This window comes from Oryctolagus cuniculus, chromosome 8, assembly GCF_964237555.1.
Source record: "Oryctolagus cuniculus chromosome 8, mOryCun1.1, whole genome shotgun sequence".
Classification (NCBI taxonomy): Eukaryota; Metazoa; Chordata; class Mammalia; order Lagomorpha; family Leporidae; genus Oryctolagus; species Oryctolagus cuniculus.
In genome coordinates this window covers 19,663,727-19,689,150 of record NC_091439.1, presented here as the reverse complement: position 1 = coordinate 19,689,150, position 25,424 = coordinate 19,663,727, and the positions used below count along the sequence as shown (strand labels likewise).

General features: G+C 36.9%; 2 protein-coding genes across 8 annotated transcripts in view; one reads left to right on the top strand and one right to left on the bottom strand.

Annotated features, from left to right (window-relative positions):
• The window catches only part of ABCE1 (ATP binding cassette subfamily E member 1), a 29,617-nt gene extending 13,310 nt beyond the window's left edge, over positions 1-16,307 (top strand). For both annotated transcript variants that reach the window (XM_008267394.4, XM_051819409.2), the window contains exons 8-18: positions 444-540; positions 1,369-1,458; positions 4,573-4,694; positions 8,845-9,066; positions 10,503-10,562; positions 10,654-10,712; positions 13,165-13,275; positions 13,370-13,512; positions 13,632-13,754; positions 14,892-15,003; positions 15,798-16,307. In XM_008267394.4, coding sequence (XP_008265616.1) covers positions 444-540; positions 1,369-1,458; positions 4,573-4,694; positions 8,845-9,066; positions 10,503-10,562; positions 10,654-10,712; positions 13,165-13,275; positions 13,370-13,512; positions 13,632-13,754; positions 14,892-15,003; positions 15,798-15,845 — 1,187 coding nt within the window. In that variant the 3' untranslated portion in view covers positions 15,846-16,307. The remainder of the gene's footprint in view (positions 1-443; positions 541-1,368; positions 1,459-4,572; positions 4,695-8,844; positions 9,067-10,502; positions 10,563-10,653; positions 10,713-13,164; positions 13,276-13,369; positions 13,513-13,631; positions 13,755-14,891; positions 15,004-15,797) is intronic.
• Positions 16,308-19,170: 2,863 nt separating this feature from the next.
• OTUD4 (OTU deubiquitinase 4) overlaps positions 19,171-25,424 on the bottom strand; it is a 58,539-nt gene continuing 52,285 nt past the window's right edge. For all 6 annotated transcript variants that reach the window (XM_051819399.2, XM_070047487.1, XM_070047485.1 and 3 more), the window contains exon 21: positions 19,171-24,191. In XM_051819399.2, the coding sequence (XP_051675359.2) occupies positions 22,974-24,191 (1,218 nt within the window). In that variant the 3' untranslated portion in view covers positions 19,171-22,973. The remainder of the gene's footprint in view (positions 24,192-25,424) is intronic.

The following is a 25,424-nucleotide window of genomic DNA, read 5'->3' as shown; positions in this document are numbered from 1 at the left end:
AGGTCTTCCCCTTCTGGTTCACTCCCCAAAGGGCCACAACAGCCAGAGATGGGCCAGTGCAAAGCCAGGAGCTTCTTCTGGGTCTACCCTTTGGGTGCAGGGACACTGGGTCTTGGGTGGTCATCGACTGCTTTCCCAGACCATAAGCAGAGAGCTGGATTGGAAGAGGAGCAGCCAGGATCTGATCCGCTGCCCATGTGGGATGCCAGCACCACAGGCAGAGGCCTAACCTACTGTGCCACAGCACTAGCCTAATTTTTGGATGAAAGATGCTAAGCCAGTAAAGTCTGTGTAAATATTCCAAAGTACAAAAACTGACATTTGAAATATTCCTAGTCCCAACCATTTTAGAGAAGGTATACTTAGTCTGTGTATTTTTTTGCCTGGAAGAGTTAAGATAAAATTTAATAACATTGAACACAACGCCTCTATGTTCTTTATAGATTTAACCCACCTAAAAGAACGAAATGTTGAAGATCTTTCAGGAGGAGAATTGCAAAGATTTGCTTGTGCGGTTGTTTGCATACAGAAAGCTGATATGTATGTTAATTTATAATTTTTATATATCTTAATTCTTACTCCAAGTTTTTATTAATGCTGCTCATAAAAGCAGTAGTTTTGAAAAAATTAATAGAAATAATATCAAACTCTGTAATTTTGAGTCTTTGAAGTAATTGTGCATGCACTACCTATTTTCTCTGTCATTCCTGCAGATGAAAAAGCTATCATTTATTTAGATAAGTAATTTATATGAAGTTCCAAAGGCTTTTAATATAAAATCAGTTGTTCATGACTTAAGCTATCTTTTTCCATGTCAAAGACATTATTTAAGACAAACTTCAAACAGGTTCGGCAAGCTTTGGAAATATGTCAAGTAAAACATGAGATATTTTAGCTCACCCCAGATTAAGGTAGCATGCCACATAAAGGAGAAATGGAGAAAGAAACAGCGAATTTCCTTCCTACCTTCTAGTACCTCTCTTGTCGCAGCTATTTATTGCTACCGTCTTTTTCCGTATTTCTTCTTTGGCATCCAGTGCTCGCCACCCTTATCCCCAAATTGTTCTATAATTCTGTGCAAAAGGCTTTTGCTTTTATGCAGCTGACTTTAATTAAGAGAAAAAGCTCTGAACTGTTTCAGATTATATCAGTATTTTTCATGAGAAGGTACTGATGTCTTAAGCTATTCTCTGGAAAGCTTTCCCTGTGTTTGGTAAAAACACAGTCCTGCATAATTGTTTCTTTCCTTCTACTTCCAAACAATACATACATTTTTACTGAGTGGTAGACTATACGTGAGGCGATTTTTGTTATTAAATCAGTAATAATATTTGTCTCAAAATTATTATATTTGCTTTTTTTTTTCAGTTTCATGTTTGATGAACCTTCTAGTTACTTAGATGTCAAGCAGCGATTAAAGGCTGCTATTACTATACGATCTTTAATAAACCCAGATAGGTAAGTACAAATCTAGAATATTCCTTGATTTGAGTACTTTTACAAATTTCTAAGGATTAAACACTGCGACTATTGATGCCATATGCATGTTCATGTTTTCCATCTTATCACCTGATTTTATCTGCCTTTGGGTAGAACAGAGATTTTCATTTATTTATTAACACCCCTTTTCTAAGGAACCTAGAAATACTCTGAAATCTTATGCAAACTTTCCATATAATGTATGTCTTTCTAGAAAGTAAGTCTTTTTAATTTTTACCACATCCTCTCTCTCTCCTCTCAGTCATGTACACAATAAATACTGAACATGTATGGACTTCCCCAGAATAATTCTGGTTTAGAATTTTGCAGAGCAAAACAGAATTCTTAATAACCTCTAGTCAGTAATCACAACACCCTTTATTTATATATGGTGCTTCTGTAGTTTGCAGAATTTTTATTTTTTGAGGTTTGTTTATTTTTTTGAAAGGAGAGTTAGAGAGAACTTCTATCCACTCACTCCCCAAATGGCTGCAAATGGCCGGGGCTGGGCAGGTTGAAACAAGGAGACTGGAACTCCAACCAGGTCTCCCACATGGGCTGCAGGGGCCCAATTACTTGAGCCATCTTCCACTGCTTTCCCTGCACATTAAGGAGCTGGATCAGAAATGGAGCCAGCCAGGACTTGAGCCAGCACTCACATGGATGCCAGCATTGCAGGCCACAACTTAACTAGCTGTACCACAGATAGATCTTCAGGAATCAAAAACCAAAGCAAGAGCTGTAAAGAAAAGAGTTGGTCAGGGCTGTCTAGATGTTGCTGCTCACTTTAAATAGGCCTTGGATTTTAATACCCACTTAGGCATAAGTATCAAGTCCTTTATTGGATTGTCAAAGGACTGTTTATCAGCAAAAGGACAAATCGGAAACAAACTGCCTGATGTTGTATGGAAAGGTCAAGGAAACATACTTGTCATTCACTGAGCAACTTGGGAATGAAGGGATGACTCCCATTTAGATCTCTATTCACGGACCAGTAACTTACATGGCTTATGGATGTGAAACTGATATAGCCAGTGGAGTATATGAACCCTTTAAGGTAAGGAAGTAGCATAAAAACGGGTCCTGGAGTTTTTAGTCCAAAGATGCATAACTAAAGCCATAAAACCACTCTGCTTTCAACTCTCTTTGCACAGGATTTTAGCAGGTAAGGCTTTATGATCCTGAGCTCAAATCTAGGATTACAAATTATGGAGGAAAGAAGTTAGCAGACAGACAAGACAATATGACCAAACCTTTAGGAACTTCAGATAAGATTCTAAAGGAGACTGTAAAATAGTATTTAAAATAAAAGGGTTCAGAACCCTAAGAATTAATGTTACAAACAAGCACTAGGTAAATGTCTGAAAGCCCAAAAAAATTAGAAATTAAAATTACTAAGTTACAGGCATTTGACAAAAATGAAGAAGTTGATTCAGAAGAAATCTGTATATTAAGAGTTCTTTTTATAAACTGAAGTAACAGAAAGATAGTAGTTGAAATTTTGGAAAGTCTTTAAACAAAGTCTAATTACCCTTCATTTTTTGGAATTGAGAGTCATACCAAAGGGCCTAAAGAAAAGGAGCTTTGTCCAAAGTCTATAGCAATATTGAAAGAATTACAATAAGCCAGAACCAGATTTAGGTGGAGAAGGTAAAGCATGAATTGACATATAAGATAATGTTGAGAAAATGTACACATACTTAACAATGTAAACATTTTGTTTGAATAAAAATAACATGAATTTGTATAGAACGATGATCCTATTAATAAAAATATAGCCAATTTTTATTTGTGCAAGAAACGAACACGTTAAGTTGGTGTTTGAGATGTCTAGAAGACTTTTTTTTAAAGATTGAGAACCAAGTTGGAATCTGAACAAAGTACAGCATGAAAGGCTTTGACTGTTAATCACCTAATAGCTTCTACATATAAGCTAACAGTACTTCTTTCTCATTTCACTTAGATCTACCTATTTAAGGTTCATGGCATATCCTGTCTAATTCATGAAGTGTTCCATTATGCATGAACCTATTTCCTTTCTGGCCTTCACTGGATTTAATTATCTGTAGAATGTTTTGCCAAGTAGCCTTTTGTTATTGTTTCGTATCCCTTGCTTTTTCCATTTGCATTGAAAGTTCCCAGGTTAAGGATTCTCTGCATTTCCTGAAGCTGCTAATATGGGATACCGCAACTTCAGCGCTTACTACATAAGTACAGTTGTGTACTATTCCAACAGTTTAGTCTTTATCTGGATTAAAGCTGTTACAGTGGTTTCTACTTTGTAAAGTTTATTTTAGAAAATGATTCTTATTAGCAACACATTTCTTTCATATATATGAATGAACTTAAATGTGAACTCTTATTTTCTTCTTAGTTTAGGAAAACTATGTTTTTAATTTTTTTTTAAGATTTTTACTTATTTAAGAGTTATGGAGACGGAGAGGCAGAGGTAAAGAGAGATCTTCCATCCACAACAGCAGGACTGGGTCAGGCCAAAGCCAGGAGCCACACTCTTCATCATGTCTCGCACGATGGTACATGGATCCAAAAACTTGGGCCAATTTCCACTGCTTTCCCAGGTGCATTAACAGGGCGCTGGATCAGAAATGTAGCAGCTAGGACGTGAACCAGCACCAGTATGGGATGCTGCTCCACTTCCTGTCTAGCTCCCTGCTAACGTGCCCAGGAAAGCAGCAGAGGGTGGCCTCACTTAGGCCCCTGCATCCATGAGGGAGACCGGGAAGAAGCTCCTAGCTCCCGACTTCTGCCTGGCTGTTGGGGCCCTTTGTGGAGTGAATCAGCAGACAGAAGGTTGCTCCCCCTCTCTCCCTCTCTCTCCCTCTCTCTCCCTCTCTCTCCCTGTCTCTCTAACTCCATCTTTCAAATAAATAACTGTTTAGGAAAAAAAAGAAAGCACTGATAATGTGAACATGGAGAATGTTTTATGACTTTGATTTAATACGTTTAATACACATCTTTTTTTCTAAATATTTTCCTGAAATTTGTAACTTTAGCAAGATGTTACATAAGACTTATAGCTGATTGTATTTGTTGTGTTAAATTTGAACGTTAAAAAACTGTTTTGATTTTCAGGTACATCATTGTGGTGGAGCATGATCTAAGTGTATTAGACTATCTCTCTGACTTCATCTGCTGTTTGTATGGTGTGCCAAGCGCTTATGGTGTTGTAACTATGCCTTTTAGTGTTAGAGAAGGTAACTTAAAAATTTTTTCATATGATTTTCTCTGATGTTCTAATGCTGATGAGATCTATATTATTATTAATACTAAGTACTTTTATATTTATTTATCTAATATTCATCCAAAATGCTGGTCTCTTGGAATTTAATCACTGAGCAGATTGCACAAATGGTCCCTGATTTTTTTTTTAATCATTTTCAGCTTTATAATGGAACAAAAGCAATATGTAGTACAATTTGAATTTTGGTCTTTTCCCTAGCTAGAAATACACAGTACAATTCTCTTTTCAAAATTCTGAACATTTTGTGGTGGCAGCCACAGCTGTCAGTCAGCATGAAGATCATGAGAGGAAACAACCAATATCCTTAAGGGCTGAATATTACTAAAGCTATCATGTTTGCTAAGTTAGGTGTGCTTCAACTTAGGATGGATTCAATTCATGATATAGCCCTATTAGAAGACAAGGAGTATTTGCATATACTCATAAGATTCATTACAACATGAGTTTTTATACAAAATGCTACTTCTTTGTTAGAGAATTTGTTGTTATGGGTGGGTAGAAGTGCATTTCACTGTTTTTTTTTCTGCTATATTTAAAGTCTTGTGACTTCTGCTGTACCATTTGTCATGAAATTTATCTCTGCTAGGCTGATATTAGTTATGAAACTTAAAATTAATTCGGTTATCTTGTTTTCATGTTTCAGATTTGTTTATAATCTGAATGCTTGTGGAACTAAGGCTACCTAACAGTCAAATGAGTTAGTTTAGTAATTATATTAAAGTTTTCATTTATTACTTCTACTTTCAGGAAGGAGGGACTCTGGCCTCTGTCCCATGTCTTTTGCAACTTGAGCAAAAGTAAAAGCTACCTATTACTAAGTGCTCCAGAAACTAGTATTAGTGCACCCTACACTTCGCATACTTTTTTTCTTTCAGTTTCTTTTTCTTTTTTCTTCCACTGCTTGTTTTTATTTTACTTTATATTTGTGCTCTTAAGCTGACAATCTAGAACACTGAAAATGCTACTTAATCATCTTTTTTTTCCTCTCTCTCTGTTCTTTGAAAATAGTCTTTAAGTACCTAAAATCTATTGTAAAAATAACTACTAATATATTTCAGAGAATTAGATGCTAACTAAATTTGAACATCTAATTTTCTTGCTCATTTTTTAAGGAATGATAGCAAAAATAATTGTCAGTGTTTTATTCTCTTCAGGTAACAAATATTTATTGAGTGGTTTCCTCGACGTCATATAATAGTTCCAGAATTGGGTTAATAATGCTTCAGATACACAGCAGTCACTCCTTACAATGCCAGTTACAAAATCATGTCTGAAGGGTGTGCCATTCACTATCTGATGCCTAGGGAGATTTTCAATCTGCCTTACTGTTAAAAACAAATACAGTAATAAAATATCTTTCTGCTTTCCTTTAATATGCTAAAATTAATGTACTGTATATAAAAGCTCTATGAACTGTAAGGAAGATTATGGTTTGGACTCTTTAAAAAATATATTTATTTATTTGAGAAGTAGAGCTGCAGAGGCAGAGAGAGAGGTCTTCTGTCCGCTGGTTCACTCTCCAAATGTCCACAACGGCCAGAGCTGGGCTGATCTGAAGCCAGGAACTTGAAGCTTCTTCCAGGTCTCCCACAGGGGCCCAAGGACTTGGGCCATCATCTGCCACTTTCCCAGGCCATAGCAGAGAGCTGGATCAGAAGTGGAGCATCTGGGACTTGAACTGGTGCCCAAATGGGATACCAGCACTGTACCGGCCCCTCATTTTTAAATTGACTAGATAAATATTATATTAGGAATTAAAAGGCTGACTTGTTATGCTTCTTAAACCCTCTTTTCTTTGAGCTATCATTTCCTTAAATGATGAATTTGGTACTTAGACCAAGTGACTGCTGAAGTTTTTTTGTTTGTTTGTTTGTTTTAGGTTTATTTCATTTATTTGAACAGCAGAGCTAGAGAGAAAGAGGGGAAAAAGAGGTCTTCCATCTGCTGGTTCATTCCCCAAATAGCTGCAATGGCTGGAGCTGTGCCAGGCTGAGGCCACATGGGTGCAGGGGCCCAAGGACTTGGGACATCTTCCCCTGCTTTCCCAGGAGCATTAGCAGGGAGCTGGATTGGAAGTAGAGCAGCCAGGGCTCAGACAGCTGCCCATAGAGCCCATATAGCTGCCCATTGCTGATGAGGGCTTAACCCACTATGCCACAGCACCAGCCCCAGATAAGGTTCTTTTGAGTATATGTTTTTATGTTAAAACTTTAAGTAGTTTAAAAATGTTTTAAAGTCCTGACTTGGGCCAAATAAATGTATCTCTTCATTTATTCTGTCAATACCTTTCTTCTAGGCTAAGTATACATATTAAATGACATGGTTAGATACTCTGTCAAGAACTCCCAAAACTTCTGATACTTGCTTTCTCTTATTTCACTTATATATAGGAAACAACTGAAAAGGGCATATTTTACTGCTTACCAAATAGTTCCCTGTAGGGGCCAGTGTTGTGATGCAGTGGATTTAAGCTGCTGCCCGCAGTGCTGGCATCCCATATGAGCACCAGTTTGAGTCTTGACTGTTCCACTTCCAGTCCAGCTCCCTGCTAACATACTTGGGAAAGCAGTAGAAGACAGCCCAAGTGCTTGGGCTCTGCCCATATGAGGAACTTGGGTGAAGCTGCTGGCTCCTGGCTTCAGCCTGGCCCAGCTCCAGCTGTTGTGGCATATGCAGTGAATAGGAGATCTTCTGTCTGTCCCTCTTTCTCTCTAACTCTGCCTTTCAGATAAAAAATAAGCTTAAGATTAAAATAATAATAATTCACTGTAGAGAGAGATTCTCAGGTATAATGTTTGTTTACTTTTAGTTATTGAAATCTCTTTGGGTAATGCTGGTTACCATTGTGTAGTGAAGCCAAAAACCTGAGGAGAAAACAAATTTTTTTTAATATATTTATTTGAAAGGCGGAGAGAGAGATCTTTCATCAGCTGGTTCACTCCTCAAATGGCCACAATGGCCAGGGCAGGACCAGGCTGAAGCCAGGAGCCAGAAGCTTCATGCTGGTCTCCCACATGGGTGTAAGGGCCCAAGCACTTGCACCGTCTTTCACTGCTTTCCTGCTGTAGGCAGTGGGTTTACCTGCTATGCCACAGTGCCACAGCCTCTGAGAAACAAATCTTAGAGCAGTAAAAATCAGTTGATAATGAAAGGATGTGTTGAGGCTGGCATCATGGCTCAGTAGGTTAATCCTCTACCTGAAGTGCCAGTATCCCATATGGCTGCCAATTCTAGTCCCAGCTGCTCCACAGCTCTCTGCTCTGGCCTGGGAAAGCAGTAGAAGATGGCTCAAGTGCTTGGGCCCCTGCACCCACGTGAAGACCTGGAAGAAGCATCTGGCTCCTGGCTTTGGATTGGCACAGCTCCAGCCATTGTGGCCATTTGAGGAGTGAACCAATGGAAGGAAAACCTTTCTGTCTCTCCCTCTCACTCTTTGTAACTCTTCCCCTCAAATTAATAAATAAAATCTTTAAAAAAAAAAAGTAAATGTGGATGGCATGGATGGCATTTTATAAGAAAAAAAAAAAGATGTGTTTAGTTGTGTGTGTGTGTGCACATATACGTCCATACACTCATGGAGACATATATATGTGGATGAATTAGTTAAAATTTACAGTAGATTCATGAAAAAAACATGCTGTGACTTCATTTTATGCAAACCTGTATGTTAGGAAAATTCCATAGGAAATTTTCTTTTTTATAGATTTATTTTATTTATTTGAAAAATAGAGTTAGAGAGGTAAAGCCAGAGAGAGAGAGGTCTTCTCTATCCGCTGGTTCACTCCTCAAATGACCGCTGCAGCCAAAGTTTAGCTGAACCAGAGCCAGGAGCTTTTTCTGGGTCTCCCATAGACTTGGGCCATCTTCTACTGCTTCCCCAGGCTGTAGCGTAGAGCTGGATCAAAAGTGGAGCAGCCAGGACTTGTACCGGCACCCTTATTGGAAGCCAGTGCTGCAGGCTGGGGTTTTAATCCATTGTGCCATAGCACCTGCCAGAAATTTAAAATCTATACATAGATTGCTCCCAGGAGTGCCTAGAATTTTGGGAAAGTTTGGTTTTTAATTGATCTTTACTAATCTGTGAACAATTTTCCTTCCAACAGGCATAAACATTTTCTTGGATGGCTATGTTCCAACAGAAAACTTGAGATTCAGAGATGCTTCGCTTGTTTTTAAAGTGGCTGAGACAGCAAATGAAGAAGAAGTTAAAAAGATGTGTATGTATAAATACCCAGGGATGAAGAAAAAGATGGGAGAGTTTGAGCTAGCAATTGTAGCTGGAGAGTTTACGGATTCTGAAATTATGGTGATGCTTGGGGAAAATGGTAAGTTTTCCTTATTTTATAATATGTAAAAAAGTCTGTTTTGTTAGTTCAGTAAATGAAAAAGTCCCAAAAAAAGCCTTAATTCAGGTTTAAAGTTGTCAGCTAGGTTTTCAATTCACAAATTTTTCATTGTAGCGTCATAATTTTGCAACATTGTATATTTCAATCTCATTAATTCAAGTTAATACTTCTTGTTTCATAGCCTTCAATGGAGATGTTTTTCTAAGCTGGCTTTTCAGTTATTAAGCTTGCAGACTGACTAGGGAGAAAACAATTAATTCCTATGCATAGTCTAGTTTAAAAAGTTTCTTAATTTTCTACACTTCTATTTGAAATTTATTTTAAATTTAGGATAATTTACCTTTTAAATAGTAGATGTATTACCAGCATTTTTTTTTTTTTCCCAAGAAGGCAGCGTTAGAAAAGGCCTTCCATTCCATGTTCACTTCCCAGATAGCCTCCGTGGCTGGGACTGGGCTAGAACAGAGCCAGGAGCTTCATCCAGTCTCTCACCTGGGTGGCAGGAGTGCAGGCACTTTGACCGTCTCCACTGCCTTTTCAGGCACATTAGCAGGGCAGTTCGAGCACAAGTGGAGCAGCCAGGACTTAAACTGGCACCCATATGGGATGTCAGTGTCCCAGGTAGTGGTTTAACCTGTTGTACCACAATGCTGGCCCCATATTACCAGCATTTTTCATGTTAAAGGCAATGAATTTGAAAACTAAATAATCTGTACTTACTACTTTCATGACTTAAACTGATTGGAATTATATTCCTACAATTTAGAACGATGGGAGAAAAATTTTGTATATAAATGTTATTGTAATAAATCAGTCTTCAGTTAAATATAGAAATTTTTAATTGGGTTGTAGTAATAACTATTTCATGTAAGTGAAATGTAAGATACTGGTATCATAAAACAGCCTAGTGAATTATGTGCATTGATGATGTCACTAAATAATTTTGTTAAACAGTCTCAAGACTTATACTTTATAGACCTGTCCATTTTTAAAATGACCATTATAAGCTAGGAATAGTCTTTATTCCTTTAATTAGCTTAGAATGATTCATTTATTTGAAAGGCAGAAAGAAACAGCTCTGCCATTTGCTGACTGTTCTCCAGATGCCCCTGACAGCTAAGACTGCACAGGTAGAACCAGGAACTAGGAACTGTCTTGAGTCCCCAACATGGGAGGCAGGGACAGCGTACCATGGTGAACCTTAGTAGGAAACTGGAATTGGGACCAGAGCTGGAACTTAACCCTGGCAGGCATCCAAGCAATGTATGGAATGTCTCCTCCTCTCCAAGATAACCTAAGGAATTTAATAGTGCCAGTATATATCTTTTTTCTCAGCTAAAGCCAAGCAGGACAAAATGATTTACTCTAAATGTGAAACATTTTTCAGGTCGATTTGTTTTGTATTGTGTTGTCAGGTACAGGCAAAACGACATTCATCAGAATGCTTGCTGGAAGGCTTAAACCTGATGAAGGAGGTACTGAGTCTTTTTGCTGTGTTCCGCACAGTTTTAACTGTTAAAGATCTGGAGAGCTTTGAATGCCTTATGTATTTGTGTTACTTTGCAGGAGAAGTGCCAGTTCTAAATGTCAGTTATAAGCCACAAAAGATCAGTCCCAAATCAACTGTAAGTTTTTACTCTTTTGCTTATTACTAAATAAAATTATAATTTTTTGCATTTAGCTTAATCTTTCACTATATAAAAAATTCTATATAAAAATGTATATTATATATTATTTATATATAAATATATATGAAATATATATATAAAAATTCTATATAAAAAATTCTTCTCCAGACTAGATTGTAAACAAGTTTATTGAAAGGTTTTGACAGTGAATAATTCATTTCTCCTACTAGAAAAATGCTTTAGAAATCTGTCATCATTTCCCAAAAGAACCCTTTAGAAACCTAATGTATTTTGTGCTGCAAAGAACACCATCAAGGATGTGAAAAGCTATTCCCTATTAAGAGAAAAAGCATTCGCACATATCTAATAAGCAATGTGGATCCAGAATATATTAAGAATTCACAACCAAAACATAGGAGAAACACTTCAAGATGTTTACATAGGCAATAATTTTCTGGCTAAGATCCCAAAATCACAGGCAATAAAATTTAAAATACACAAGTGAGATTTTATCAACCTGAAAAGCTTCTGTACAGCAAAGGAATTCTACAGACTGAAGAGACAATGCACAGAATAAGAGGAAATATTTGCAAAATATACATCTGATTAAAGCATTGATATCCAGAATATATGAGGAACTCAAGAAATTCAACAGCAAAACCAACAATCCAGTTAAGAAATATGCATAGAAACCAAATAGACATTTTTCAAAAGAAATAAAAATGACCAACAAACACATGAGAAAATGCTCAGGATTGGTAGGCCAGTAGAGACATTCAGTTAAAAATCCAATGTAGTATCATCTCCCTCTAGTTAGAATGGCTTTGTATAGACAAAAAGAACACATGCAGGCAAAGTTGTAGAGATAAGATTGGTGAGAATGCAAGTTAGTACAGCCAGTATGGAAAACATAATGGAGATTAGTGAAAAACTAAAAATAAATCTACTGAATGACTCAACTTTCCCACCTCTGGAAATACATCCAAAGGAAATGAAGTTAGCATATGAAAGATACTGGCAGTCCCATATTTGTTAAGGCACTATTAATAACAGCAAAGATAAGGAATCTGCCTAGCCATCAGTGGATAAAGAAAGGTATGAATACACAATGGAATATTACTTAGCCATTAAAAAAGTGAACTCTTGACATTTGGAAGAAAATAGGTAGATATAGTTTTGTTTAAGAGAAACAAGCCAGAAACAGAATTAATACCATATTTTCTCACTTTTGTGAAAGTTAAAAAAAGAAAGGATGTCTTGATCTTTCTCTTGAATCTGACATTATGTGATGTTAATGTATTCACTCCAGCTTTCTTTTTATTCCCTGATGTCTATTTCTCAGACTTTCCAAATCTTTTTGTATGGATTTATCTTACTGTTGGGTTTCTTATGTGATCCATTCTAAACATTTCATCTTAATAAAGATTTGCTTTTTATGTTAAAAAAAAAAGTCAAATTAGAAAATAACCAAATGTCCATTCCCCAAAAAAGGATATTTTTCCCAAGAAGATATACAGATAGATAAAATACTCATGAAAAGATCTCAGAATCATTAGTCATTTGAGAAATGCAGTGAGATACCACTTTATAACCACTAGAATGGCTAAAACCCAGAAGACAGTAGAACTGTCTATGAGAATGTAAAAACATTGGAAAACTTTAAAGTGATGGAGCCACTTAGCAAAACAATCTGGCAGACCCTCAAGTTAGTAAGTTACAATATAAACCAGCAGCTTTACTCCTAAGCGTATACCTTATCTTTATGTAAAAACTTACACACCAGTGATTACAGCCAAAAAGCAGAAGCAACACAAATGTCCATCAGCTGGTGAATAAACAAAAGGTGATATATCCATACAGTGTAAGAGTCACAAAAAGAAAACAGATGTTACTGTATGTATAAAACTTAGAAGCATGCTAAAGTTAACCTTTGGGTTTCTCCAGGAGTTGTAGTGAACTTGAATGGAGTGTCTGCATGCAGGACCTCAACACTACTTTTACTGTGTATCTCTCTAAAATAGCTTCACTGAGAATGAGCTTGTATCATTCATAACTTTCCAGAAACTTAGCTTGTAAGTTCCCAAACTCAGCCCTATCCTGAAACAAGCAAAAGGTGTTTTAGAATCATACCTAGCGCATTATTGTGCATTTTGTATTCTCTATTGGTTATTGCCTAAGATTACTTGATGCATATTTTGACTTTCAGAATTATTCCCATATTTTCATATGACTTTTTCCCCTGAAATAGTCATTTGCCTACTACTTTCAAATTTGAAGATTATTATTGATTTATTTGTTGAACATGATGGGGTTTTGAGAGTTAAAAATAAAATTGATACCTGTTGTTGGTATATGATACAGCCTTGCCCTAGAGCTTAACTTTATCAGGATTCATAAATTGAAGAGGTCTGTCCTGAAATTTTATAAATATTTCTTCTATTAAAAACAGGGAAGTGTTCGCCAGTTATTACATGAAAAGATAAGAGATGCTTACACTCATCCGCAGTTTGTGACTGATGTAATGAAGCCTCTGCAGATTGAAAACATCATTGATCAAGAGGTACTCTAGCATAATTTTTAAAAAATTTTATTATCAATTTAAACTTTATATAAACTTTTTTTCTTTATATGGTTTGCTAAACTTCTTCAATTAGGTGCAGACATTATCTGGAGGAGAACTACAGCGAGTAGCTTTAGCTCTTTGCTTGGGCAAACCTGCTGATGTCTATTTAATTGATGAGCCATCTGCATATTTGGATTCTGAGCAAAGATTGATGGCAGCTCGAGTTGTCAAACGGTAAATACTTTAATCACAAGAGTATTAATTTTGGTTTTGTGTGCTAGCACACAAGTGTGCTTAATAGGACATTTGAGTGTCTTAGAAAGATATAAAAAATTTCAAAATCCTTGTTTTAGTTTCATACTCCATGCGAAGAAGACGGCCTTTGTTGTGGAACATGACTTCATCATGGCCACCTATCTAGCAGATCGAGTCATCGTTTTTGATGGTGTCCCATCTAAGAACACTGTTGCAAATAGGTAAATTTATTTTATATAATGTTCAAAGCTAACTATATTTTTAAGTTCTGACAATTAGAAGATTGTTGCATTTGAAATTTTCTAATAAGCTCCTAACAGTAAACTTGATACCACTAGAAATTCTATTTGTATGATTCTTGAGCTTATTCACACTGAGTACTGGAAGGGCCTATGGAGTCTTGGTTTTCAGACTGTATTATGGAATGCTTGACCTGGGGGGCAAGCATTCAGAACTCTAACATCCTCATCTTTTTTTTTTTTTTTTTTTTTGATTTACTTTTTTATTTGTAAGGCAGAGTTAGAGATCTTACTGATTCACTCCCCAAGTGGCTGCAACAGCTGGTGCTGGGCTGATCAGGAGCCAGGAGCTTCTTCCAGGTCTCCCATGTGGGTGCAAAGACTCATTCTTTTGGGCCATCTTCCGCTGCTTTCCCAGGCACATTAGCAGGGAGCTGGATTGGAAGTGGAGCAGCTGGGATTCAAAATGGCACCCATATGGGATGCTGGCACTGTGGATGGTGGCTTTTTTTTTACTATTTGAATCATTCAGCCAGTAAAAGTACTTCACTGAACTTCCCAGAATTTCTTAGTTTTCAGCTTAACAATTATTGAGAATTTTATTTCTTAAAAAACAGTTGGGGAAATTTCTTAGAATATGTGAAACACATTTATTCACATAATCTTCTATTTCTGTTAATAAAATGTTTACTCCATATTGATTTGGCATGATCTAAAATATAGCCTAGTTGAAGAAATTTTTTAGTTACTTTTGAAACCAGTAGAACACATATATATTCCAATGCTGCATTTCTAAAATAGAGAACTTATTCTTTTCTCCCCCAAAAATGTCGATTTGTGATTAAGCTCCTTATTAACAATCTTTTATTTTTTCAAAGAAGCTTCTGTCCTCAGTGTTTTCTTTTTTCCAAACCAGAAGTACAATTTAAACTGTTGGTTTTACACAAAAATATTATAGCCAAGCAAATTTGTATAATCAGTCATTTCTGAGAATTTATGCTATACTGTAATTATGCTGTAGATAATTTATGATTTTTATGATTTGGGAGTTGAAATGGTTCTTTAACATTTAAGGGATAAAATTTAATCAAAATTGATTTCCCCCCCATCCCTTCCTAGTCCTCAAACCCTTTTGGCCGGCATGAATAAATTTTTGTCTCAGCTTGAAATTACATTTAGAAGAGATCCAAACAACTATAGACCACGAATAAACAAACTCAACTCAATTAAGGTATGTGAAAAACCATCCTCAGAGTTAACTTCGATTTCAGTATAAAAATTAAAAGTTTGGGTCTTTAAAAGCCATTGCCATATTTTATTCTGATACATGTTATTTTACATGTTGATACCTAATGGCATTCTCCAGTCATCTGGGCATCAGTTGTGATGTAGCTGCCATTGTGCATGGACTCAAAGCTGTTCATGTTGTGTCTTGAGTATATTCACTGTGTTATTTCCCATGTTCATTGCCACTTAAAATGTCTGAAGCATTGTCATTCTGTTGTGTAGGTGCATAGTTCAGTCCAGGCATACCTGTTAATCATTTCTGTATGCCCACCTATCTTAGACCATCATACCTTAATCCTAACAAAGGAACTGGTAGGCAAGGAGCTACCTGGATTATTACTAGCCAGTCTGTAAACAGTATTGGCAAAAACTTGTTTTATATACATTTATGTAATAGGTAGTTCTCACACTAACATTGTTATCTTTTGAGCCAGAGCTTAAAGTTGAAATGAGAAAAATGGAGTTTATTTTCCCAGAAATATAATACATTTTATATATGTACGGTATCTTCTGTAAAGGGAATTAGCTTGTATTGCAGTGCAAGTGGCTTAGTGATAGGGATGAGGGGCCAAGGGTAGCCATCTTGCTTTGTAGTGGACCCCAGAATATGCAGAAGTAGGTGGTGAGTAGAGGTTGTCCAGGCCCTGTAATAAACACAGCTAAGTAATCCCATGCATGAAAATCTGCCTGTACATTTATGGAAATGATGTTGATTTTTATTACTTCTCTATTTTGTAGGATGTAGAACAGAAGAAGAGTGGAAACTACTTTTTCTTGGATGATTAGACTGAATCTGAGGAAATCAATAAGCCATTTACTAAAAGAAACATTGACTGGGATTTTTGTCATATAAAACTTTAATCAGGTTTTATGCCCCACATACTCTGGAACTTGAAGTATAATCAATGTACATCAAAAGCCAGTTATGTTATAAATTGTAGTCTGAACACAGAAAATGCCACTTTCCTGGAAAAGTTCATAAGGCACTTTTGTGCATATTCTAAAATGAAGACATTTCAAGCTACACAAATTACCTCCAAGTTTTCATGATGTATGGGAAGATTCTCAATAGTGTAATATATACATGTACCAAATGCTGACCAGTGTGTGCCCCCTCTAGAAAAATCTTGAAATTACTTTCTGTGCTTACCTGGTTTGCCAAGTATGCCAGTATAAGGAAATTTATTTTATAAGCTGGTCAAAGACCCCATTGATGATATTTGATAAATAAACATGAGGACTATATTAGTTACTTGTTTCCGATCTTTACACTGATAATATAGTGCGAAGTTTCTAAGACTACGAAAAAGCACCATTAGAAAAATGAGTATTAAGTTTTTTGGTGCTTTTGACCATCACTATCAAAAATTTGTGTCCCCTGCAAAAAAAAAAAAACCCTAACTTACCTGGATTTGTCAGTTTATGCATTTTGTAAGGCTCCATACTCTGTAATTATTCTAATGCCATTTTTAAGCATTTATGTGAGTGTAACCACCAATTATAATTATGAAAAAGCATTTTTAAAGAATTTTTTGTTTGCCCTTGTTCCTAGACTCCGAAATCTTTGGAGTAGGTACCTCAGCATCTGTGTGTTTTTTAAACTTCCAGACTCTTCAGGTGAACACTTCCTCAGTAGCAGCGTTATTGCCAGCGTGGCCAGATAGCAATACCAAATACCCTTGGTACCAGTTGTGAATAAAGGTTATTACCTAAACCTCTAACTTTTTTAGTTTTGGACAGTGTGTAGCAAAAGTTCTAAGAACTTCTCCAAATATTTTAAGTTCCTAAATCTGAACAGCAGGATAGTTGTGGCCAGAAGCCATTACTAATTGTATTTGCAACTAATGCACTGAACTGGAATTAATCTATGAGTAAGGAAGATTTTACCAAATATATTAATAGGGCAAGCAAAATAGCAGGGGAGTATGGAAATGACAGGATTTTAGAACTCTTTTATAGAAGAGCAGCCTTAATATGTAAAAAAGTGGAAAATATGGTTTAACTGAATAATTAGGCTTTCTAAACAAAATTGATGTTAATAATCCACAAATACTTGTGAAAGATTCAAATATACATAAATACAGAATAAAAAATGCCTACCCTTCATTACCCTTGCAGCAGTTAGCGGTGTGAGTTTACTATGCTCATCCATGGGTTTTGTGCACTTACCTAAGTGTGAATATGTAAAGGGTTTGTTTTGTACATAAATGGGATCACACTAAATGAGTAGCAGCTATTTTTAAGGATAGGTTAAATTTGTGAATGATTATTTTAAATATATTGATAAAATAAGACAAAAGCTATTTTTATTTACTGATTTCCATATTCTGTCCTTAAGACTTGTGAAATAACAGGAACACAGCTATTTCTCCTTATTACTGGTGACAGAATATTATATAATGTTTTTCATGTAAATACCAAATATGGATTTATCTGTGAAGATTTTAAATAGTAGAAAAGCTGTATAGTTGCTAACACAACTATATGAGGTTTGTCTGTAAAATCAGTCTTACCAATGAAATCACGTACACCAGCAGTGCAGATGTTAGCTGTTAAAACAAGGAACTGCTGTCTTAACTAAAATAAAATCTGGAATATTACATAAGTTGGCAAGGGTCACAACACAGTTATTTAATATTCTGCCACTCGTAGGAAAATATGCAAAATATTAAAATACAAGAAACATTGTAACAGATTGCTTTTAGAAAAGACAAAGTGGTTAAAGGATGAAGATAGACGTAAGCTTTTGAATTTGTGCACATCTAATGTAAAAATCCTAACAAAAACAATATAATGGTGGTTCGCTTTTTCTGCAGTAACAATTTTAGACCACTAGCATCCTGTATATCACTTAGCTTATCACATCATGCAGTGGACCTATTGTATTGATTTAGTGACAGTATAAACAACTCAACATAGTTTCATTGATGTTCATCATCATATGTGCTTATCAAGACTTAATGCAGTCAGTGACATACTGTGAGCACTCCATAGTAGTTGTTCTGCGTCAAATGGCTATGTGATAGAAGAAATTCCCGGGAGTCACAGCACCCTATTAAGTGTTAGGTCAGCAGAAGAGATGAGCATGGGCATTCAACAGAATGAAAAAAAGAAAAGGATGAATACAGGTTAAAAGGACAATGCTGTTTTCTTCCACATGCTGAAATTAGGAAGTGAAAAGAGCAAAGCAAAGGCTGGTTAGAAGCAGCCAGTTAGAATTATTTAGAGCCCCAGTTCTCTAACAATTTTCTAAAGAAATTAAAAAAAAAAAAAAAAAAAACTTCTGAAAGGTTCTTAGAGGACACTTAACTATTCTCTTGGTCCATGAGCTAGGTCATAAAGGGAAGCTCTAATTGCTCTCACAGCTATTTGCATGAAGTATAAATTACTCAGTTAAAGGCAGGCCCTTCTAATTACAGAGAACTTGGGAGAAAGTACCACATGACTACTGTCACCTTATCCTACGCACCACCACGCCCCACAAACTTCTGAAGCAGTCTCAAGCTAAAGACCCAAGTAACTAACCAACTCATTACCTTTGTACTAGCCCAGTGTCCCTCCCGGCTTGCTGCTCCTGTTACCAGGATCCCTTCAAATACCTGCATTAAATGAGGGCTTTTTGGATCTTGCTTATCTTAAGTATGCTAAACAAGTGTTGACAATATTCTTTGGTGACTTAAGAAACCGATGGGTTTTCAAGGTTTTTAAGTATACCTGATAATGTTTACTTTCTCAACTTTACATGTGCTTCATCTTCATACAGCATAAGTACTGAACATAAACTGCAAAATAAGGATTTGATCCAGAAATTTAGATGCTCTGCACACTGCCATTTACTCCATTAATTGTAAAAAACATTTAGAGCTAGATTCAAGTCCAAATTCTACTACTTACTGGTGGCATGGCCGCAGGCAAGTAACTGGGCTTTGGTCTTAGTTTGATTGTATTTATAAATTAGGCAAAGTACCTATCATCCCCTATAGGTTATAAATCCCATAAAAACTAGCAACTCACTGAGAAAGCACCATGGAAACCATCTTTTAAAGAATTCAATAAAATTATTCTTTATATACACTCTGGTTACCCTGGAATCAAAGAAGCACAAGCAGGATTCAAGAGACAAAATTTAATATATGCACACAGTTTTTATATATAATGCAGCATCACACCATGTAGGGCATTTATCTTATTTTATACATTCAGATATGTTTGAAACACTTCTTAAGGCTACAAAACAGAACATAGAAAAATAAACAGGAATATATTCAACACTTACAAAAAGTGATATGATAAAGAATATAAAGTACTATGTTCCTTTCAACACTTCAAAAGATATGTATATATATACTTTTTTTTACAAGTAACATCACAAGTGATCACATCTTCACATGCTTTTAAGTATTATTTTTACTCAGTGTAAGGCTATTATCATTTTCCATACATAAATTTTTTTCTAGCTCTGTAACAAATGCAATTTTTAATCCATTCAAGTAAATTCAACCCCAAAGTTGCTGCTGCTCAGCATTAAGACATGCACCCACCCCTTATGATTTTCTAAAACTTGTATTTCAGGGGGGAAATTTTTTCTTAAAAAAAATTAGTGGGAGAGTAAATAGCTGACACTAGTAGCAAAACCTCAGATCTTTGAAACTGACATACTGGAAGTGAGCCACTGAGATTCTGAAAGAAAATAATAGCATTTAGACATAAAATAGGGAGCAAACTATAGTAAACAGAACCAGTGTAGTCAAATACACATTCTCTTCGGCTACACTAGAATGGACCTTGCTGAAGTACCCATAAGTGAAAAGACAGTTTATCTCATCTAAAACAAAGTAAAACAAGTGAGGCAAAAATAAATATTGCTAATTTCTAAGATGGCTGAACATTTCCTAAACCACAAATGGTTAGAAAGGAATTTTATTGCACCAAGTCAATCATAAGCAAGTTTGCAGTTCACAGGCATTTAATCTACCCTTGAGTCAAAAAGGAAACACCACACTGCAAGAACATAGGGTCTGCATCAAATAAGCTGCATCAGCACTGCAGTTTGGGAAAACCTACTCATTGCCAGTTCAAGGCAGGGTCTGAGCTTCGGTCTGCATGAAAATAAACTCGTGGGTTACCAGGAACAGCATGGGGAATGCACAGATACCAGCATCTTGCTGCCAATAAACACCTGGGGCAAGAGTTAAAGGTATGTCTGAAGGGAAATGAACTTGAAAAGACACACAGTACTAAAAAAGGGGGCTAGAATCAAGTTCAGCAAAAGCACCTAACTAAAAACGAACAGGTGAGCTTTGGTCAGTTTAAATACTTGTTCTTCAAAAATGTGTATGTATGATCATAATACAATAAAGTTTTGGTTTCCAAATCAATACAAATGATTCTCAGTTCTATACTTTTGCAGCTTTTCTCTTACACAGAGTATTTTATCTCATGTCAATAGACAATATGACATAGTTAAAATTAAGGAGGACAAAAGCTTGCTTGGCCCAATTTGACCTCAGCATAAGGCAAAATCCCCTGGACTAGTACATTTAAAAACAAACCTAAAAGAAGAAAACAAAACTGACGTTCATGCAAGAATTAATATTTAAAAAACTATCAAAAGTCAGAATTCTGTTATTCCAGAGGTCACTGAGGAAAGTACCATCTGCTCAAATTCTTTCAGCACTGTTTCCATCATGTCCTAGAGGTGAGATACAGGAAACAGGAAGCAAATCAGTGTTTCCTTCAGGAGCTATAGAGTACTGTTACTCGATTGAGGTAAGACAGCACGGCCGTGAAGAAATCAACTAATAAGCATTCTTTCCTATCCAATGTTTTAACATTTCCAGAAACTGAGCTCAAACCCCAGTCAATAAAATGAAGCACACTGGAAACAGCCACTTCTTTTGGACTCCTGAGATCAACCATTCAACTTTTAAATTGGTATTCATATCAAAATGTGATTTTCACAAAAATGATCAGATAAACACTACTACACTAAAAAAAAGCATGAGCTGAAAGCGGAGGACCCTCTAACCTTCTCATTGCATAATTTAGCCACTGGCTTAAGCAGTACCTTCACAAATGGTTCTAGCTTAGAAGGTGATGATAAAAATTCCTTTCAACAGATTCTCCCAAGAATTTTTTTCTTTGCCACACAACCATTTCAGTCTACAAAATTTTACCTAGCACCATCATAATAAAATGTTATCTTTCAAAGTGCTCTCTAAAATCCTATGTTACAAAATATCTAAATGCTAATCACTACTCAAATCAGCAGTTACACAGACATTAGGTAATTAAAACAGCACAGAGGTAAATAACCATTATTACAGTACAGTGGAGATTCACTGAGCCAAGCTGGCATCCAAACATTCCTATAGGTTAACAGAGAACCCAGAAAACTCGTCTGTTTCAGTTTGTCAAATTCAAGTGAATTGTATTTGCTTTTAAAGTAATATGCTTCAAAAAAAAAACAAGAAAGCCACGACATCTAGTTTTGGCTAGGTATAATTACACATGGCATGCAAGGAGAAATTACTACTATATTATTTGCATAGCACTCAAACTTCCTGATAAAAAGGTAATCAACATAAAAAAGCAGGTAGATTTTCACATTGGTATGTACAAAAAGAAATATAAGCTAGTTATTTTACAAAGTAACACAGATGAATGAATACTGTGCAGACAGTCCAATGTCCAAAGGAGAAGAGAGTGCAACATGCCAAGGAAACCTCTAGTGAATACTGCAAGGACTGGAAGGAACAAGATCCAAGACTTGCAACCTCAGGGTAACAAACTATCCAATGCAAAGCAAAACCACTTTCTAGCAGCGTCCTCTAGAAACGACCTGGAAGTCACAATCATCTCATTTTGTACAATGATTCCAGCCATGACAAGCTGAACATGCAAATGTAAGGTGAGACACATAACCAACAAATGGTGCAAGGAGAAAACAAAACACAGGAACTCTATAGAAACCTGTCAAGCTAAAAATTTTTAACATTTCTTCTCACAAAATATTTAGAATCTGTCAGTGCATTAGTGTTAAAGTGGCATTAAAAAACTTCTGCAGTTTTAACAGATGCAGATTATTTTCAGAATGCATAGCATCTACGTATCTTTCGAGTAGGCACCATGATATTTACACCAGTGCTAAGAATTCTTGGTGGAAACAGCCATTTCAGTGGATTTCCTACTATTTCCTAAACATCTATTCTTGTATGCACTCTCAAATTCAACAAATACTCACCAAAATTCAAAAATATACCCTATGAATATTAAAAGAACTATATACAACATTTCTAAGACACAGGTAATAGGCTGCCTTATGTGAAATATTAAAGAGAAGACATTATTCAAGTTTGACAGATATTGAGATGAAAGGCCTTTGGGTTGGAAGCATTTTAAAAGACAACAGTGTTTTAGGCTGAGAACTGTTTGAGCCCAGTTTACGACTAAGGCATTGCATAATAAAATAAACATTTCTATTTGGTGCAATGTTATATTTTGGAATCTATAGTGTGTCAAATGGTATATTTTCTTGTCACTTTAGTAAACACTATAAAGCACACATTTCCAACATTTAAAATCAAACTTATACAAGGAAAATAAAACAAACACTAAATCTATAATGTTTTATATTAAGTTGTTTATAAAAAATACTTTAACAAACTTATTTCCTAATTGTTAGGGGAGAAGTCACCTGATAAATCAAACTGTGAGTGAAGTGGCAATGCCAGAAATCCACCTGCCCCCTTGAAGTCCTGTCCAGATTCTCTCGTCCAGAGTGGGAGCGAGGCTAAATGTGGAGGGGAGGAGACAGTTCCAATTTGGGTTTTTATTTTAATGTATTTTTTAAAGCCTTCAGAAACATTCCACCTACGAAAGGGTTTCTGCTCTAAAAGACTCCAGCAACAACCATCAAGTGTGTTGTCCCCTGTGGCCATCTCCCATCCCTGATCTCCTCCTGTCGCCCCTATAGGGCCGTCCTCTGACATTGCGATGGTACTGATAACCTTCATCCCGGCCTCTGCTTGGCTGCCCCTTCCAGGGCTCCTCAGCTCTCAGGTGTTGATAGCCACCCCTACCAGAATAGCCCCAATCACTTTTGTATTTCCTGCCTCCATAAGTTTGATTATAGAACTGCTTGGATCTACCACTTCTCAAAATATTAGATACTTCATTTTCATCTTCTGAACTCTCTTCTTTTGGTCTTTGCACTCTGCTATCCACAGAGTTGGCCCCAGGGCTGACCACATCAGCAGCAGTCTTAGGATCTTTTACTTTTTCTGGTTTTTCTTTCAGACTCTGAATGGTCCTTTTAGGCTCAGGTTCAACTGGCACAGTTTCCCTCTCTCTGTTTAGAATCTGAGTGGGAAGATGAGCCTTTCCCTCTCCTCCGGGAGGGACAGAGGCCAGTGCCAGATCTGCTTTCCGTGTCTGGGATGACTGCTCTGCCCGGCCTTCATGCTTACTGCTCACACTTGCTTCAGGGAGAGAATGTGCACCTTCACCCCTGGCTTCGGGAAACTCCTCTACAGCTGAAACGGAAGCACATTCTTTAGACAGATCCAGATTTTCCAGCGGTAGATCCAATTCTCCTTTCTCGTCAGAGGGCAGCACAATATTCTGCCTCATTACTGGGTTTTCTATGAATCCCTGAAAAGGGTACCCATACCAAACATGAGGGAAGAAAGGAGGTGCAATGGGAACTGGGCCCAAGAATGGATTAGGTCCAAAGGACGGTTGTGGGAACATATTCTTGCCACTTAGTGATTCGTCATATTCAGCATGAAGAAGCTGCCCAGGGTTCTCAGATTCAAGATCAGCTTGGTAAGACAACTGTCCGTGACTTTCAGACACCTGAGATGGAGGGATAACCAGAGGTGAAGAAAACGTTGGCGGTCCAATCTCTGCCTGTGGTATTTGGCCATTAACACTGGCCTCAGTCTGCATAGGAAAGTGTGTGTCGGTGCAGGTACAATCACTTTCATTCTGAGCAGAAGGGGCTTCTTGGAACCAAGGATTATGAGGATAGACAGGGACAGGGACCTTTGGGTACATCCTGCAGGCTGCCAGGTAGGCCTGGTGCAGAGGGTACAGGTAAGAATGTGGGGCCCACATCGGACAACTATATGCCTGAAAGAGAAACAAAACAGTAAGGTGAAGAAAAAGGGAAAATGAGAAAGGTCTGGATATAAACCCACTTCAGAGCCCTGGTCTCAAGATGAGTTCCTCATGACTATAAAACCCATGTAACCCACAGCCCATATATTAGATCACTGGGATACCCAACATGACAAAGAATTAGAAAACTAAAGCACTGCTTTAAAGACACCATTGCTTGTTCCTCACGTTCTGGAGATAGTATCTCAAACACTGGTTATTTAGCTAGAATTGCATTCACATTCTGGTTCTACCACAAACACTGTGACCACGACAGCCAGTTAACCTGTCTGGACCTGTTCTATTGTTAAAATGCTAGTACAGACCTAGACATCTCCAACAATAGGACTCCACAATTCTAGGATTAAGTTGGATCTTTAACCAAGGAAAGATAATGCTGACAATTAAGGATTCCAAACTCTCCCTCTGCAAGGATTCCATTAAAAACTAAAATCGAGGGGCCAGCTCTGTGGCACAACAGGTAAAGCCACTGCCTGCAGCACCAGCATCCAATATGGGCACTAGTTCAAGTTCTGGATCCTCCAATTCCAATTTAGCTACCTGGTAATGTGCCTAGGAGAGCAGCAGAGGATAGCTGAACTACTTGGAGCCCTGCACCCAAATGGGAGTCCTGTAAGAAGCTCCTGGCTCCTGGCTTTGGTTTGGCCTGGGCTTGGCTGTTGTGGCCATTTGGGGAGTGAACCAGCAGATGAAAGATCTCTCTTTCTGCCTCTGACTCTCTGTAACTCTGCCTTTCAGATAAAAAATAAACTTTAAAAAATAAACTAAAATCCAAAGAAAATGTAACCAGCTACTTAGATAAAAGTAAAATTAGGCAACGATTGCCACAGATGATGAAATTAATCAAGTCTTCATGAAACTGTTCAGCCAAACACCTCATTTCATATTACAACTGTCTGGAACCCAAGGAAACTAACGCAGAACAGGAGACAACCAGCACTGAGTGACAAGGACAGAATTCTCCAGCTTCTCTTTCTAAGGAATGTTATTTCTAGGTTGACCACTTCCTAAAGGGCCTCCTTGCTGGGCTAGTGAACCACACAATCTAATACAGGAATACTTTCTCATAACATTTCTCTTGATGCTTTCAACAAACTGAAGCAAACAGAAGAGTATTACCCCCATTGCATAAATGAAGCTACGGTGAAAAAACACGAACTGGCATATCCAGAACGAGACATCTAG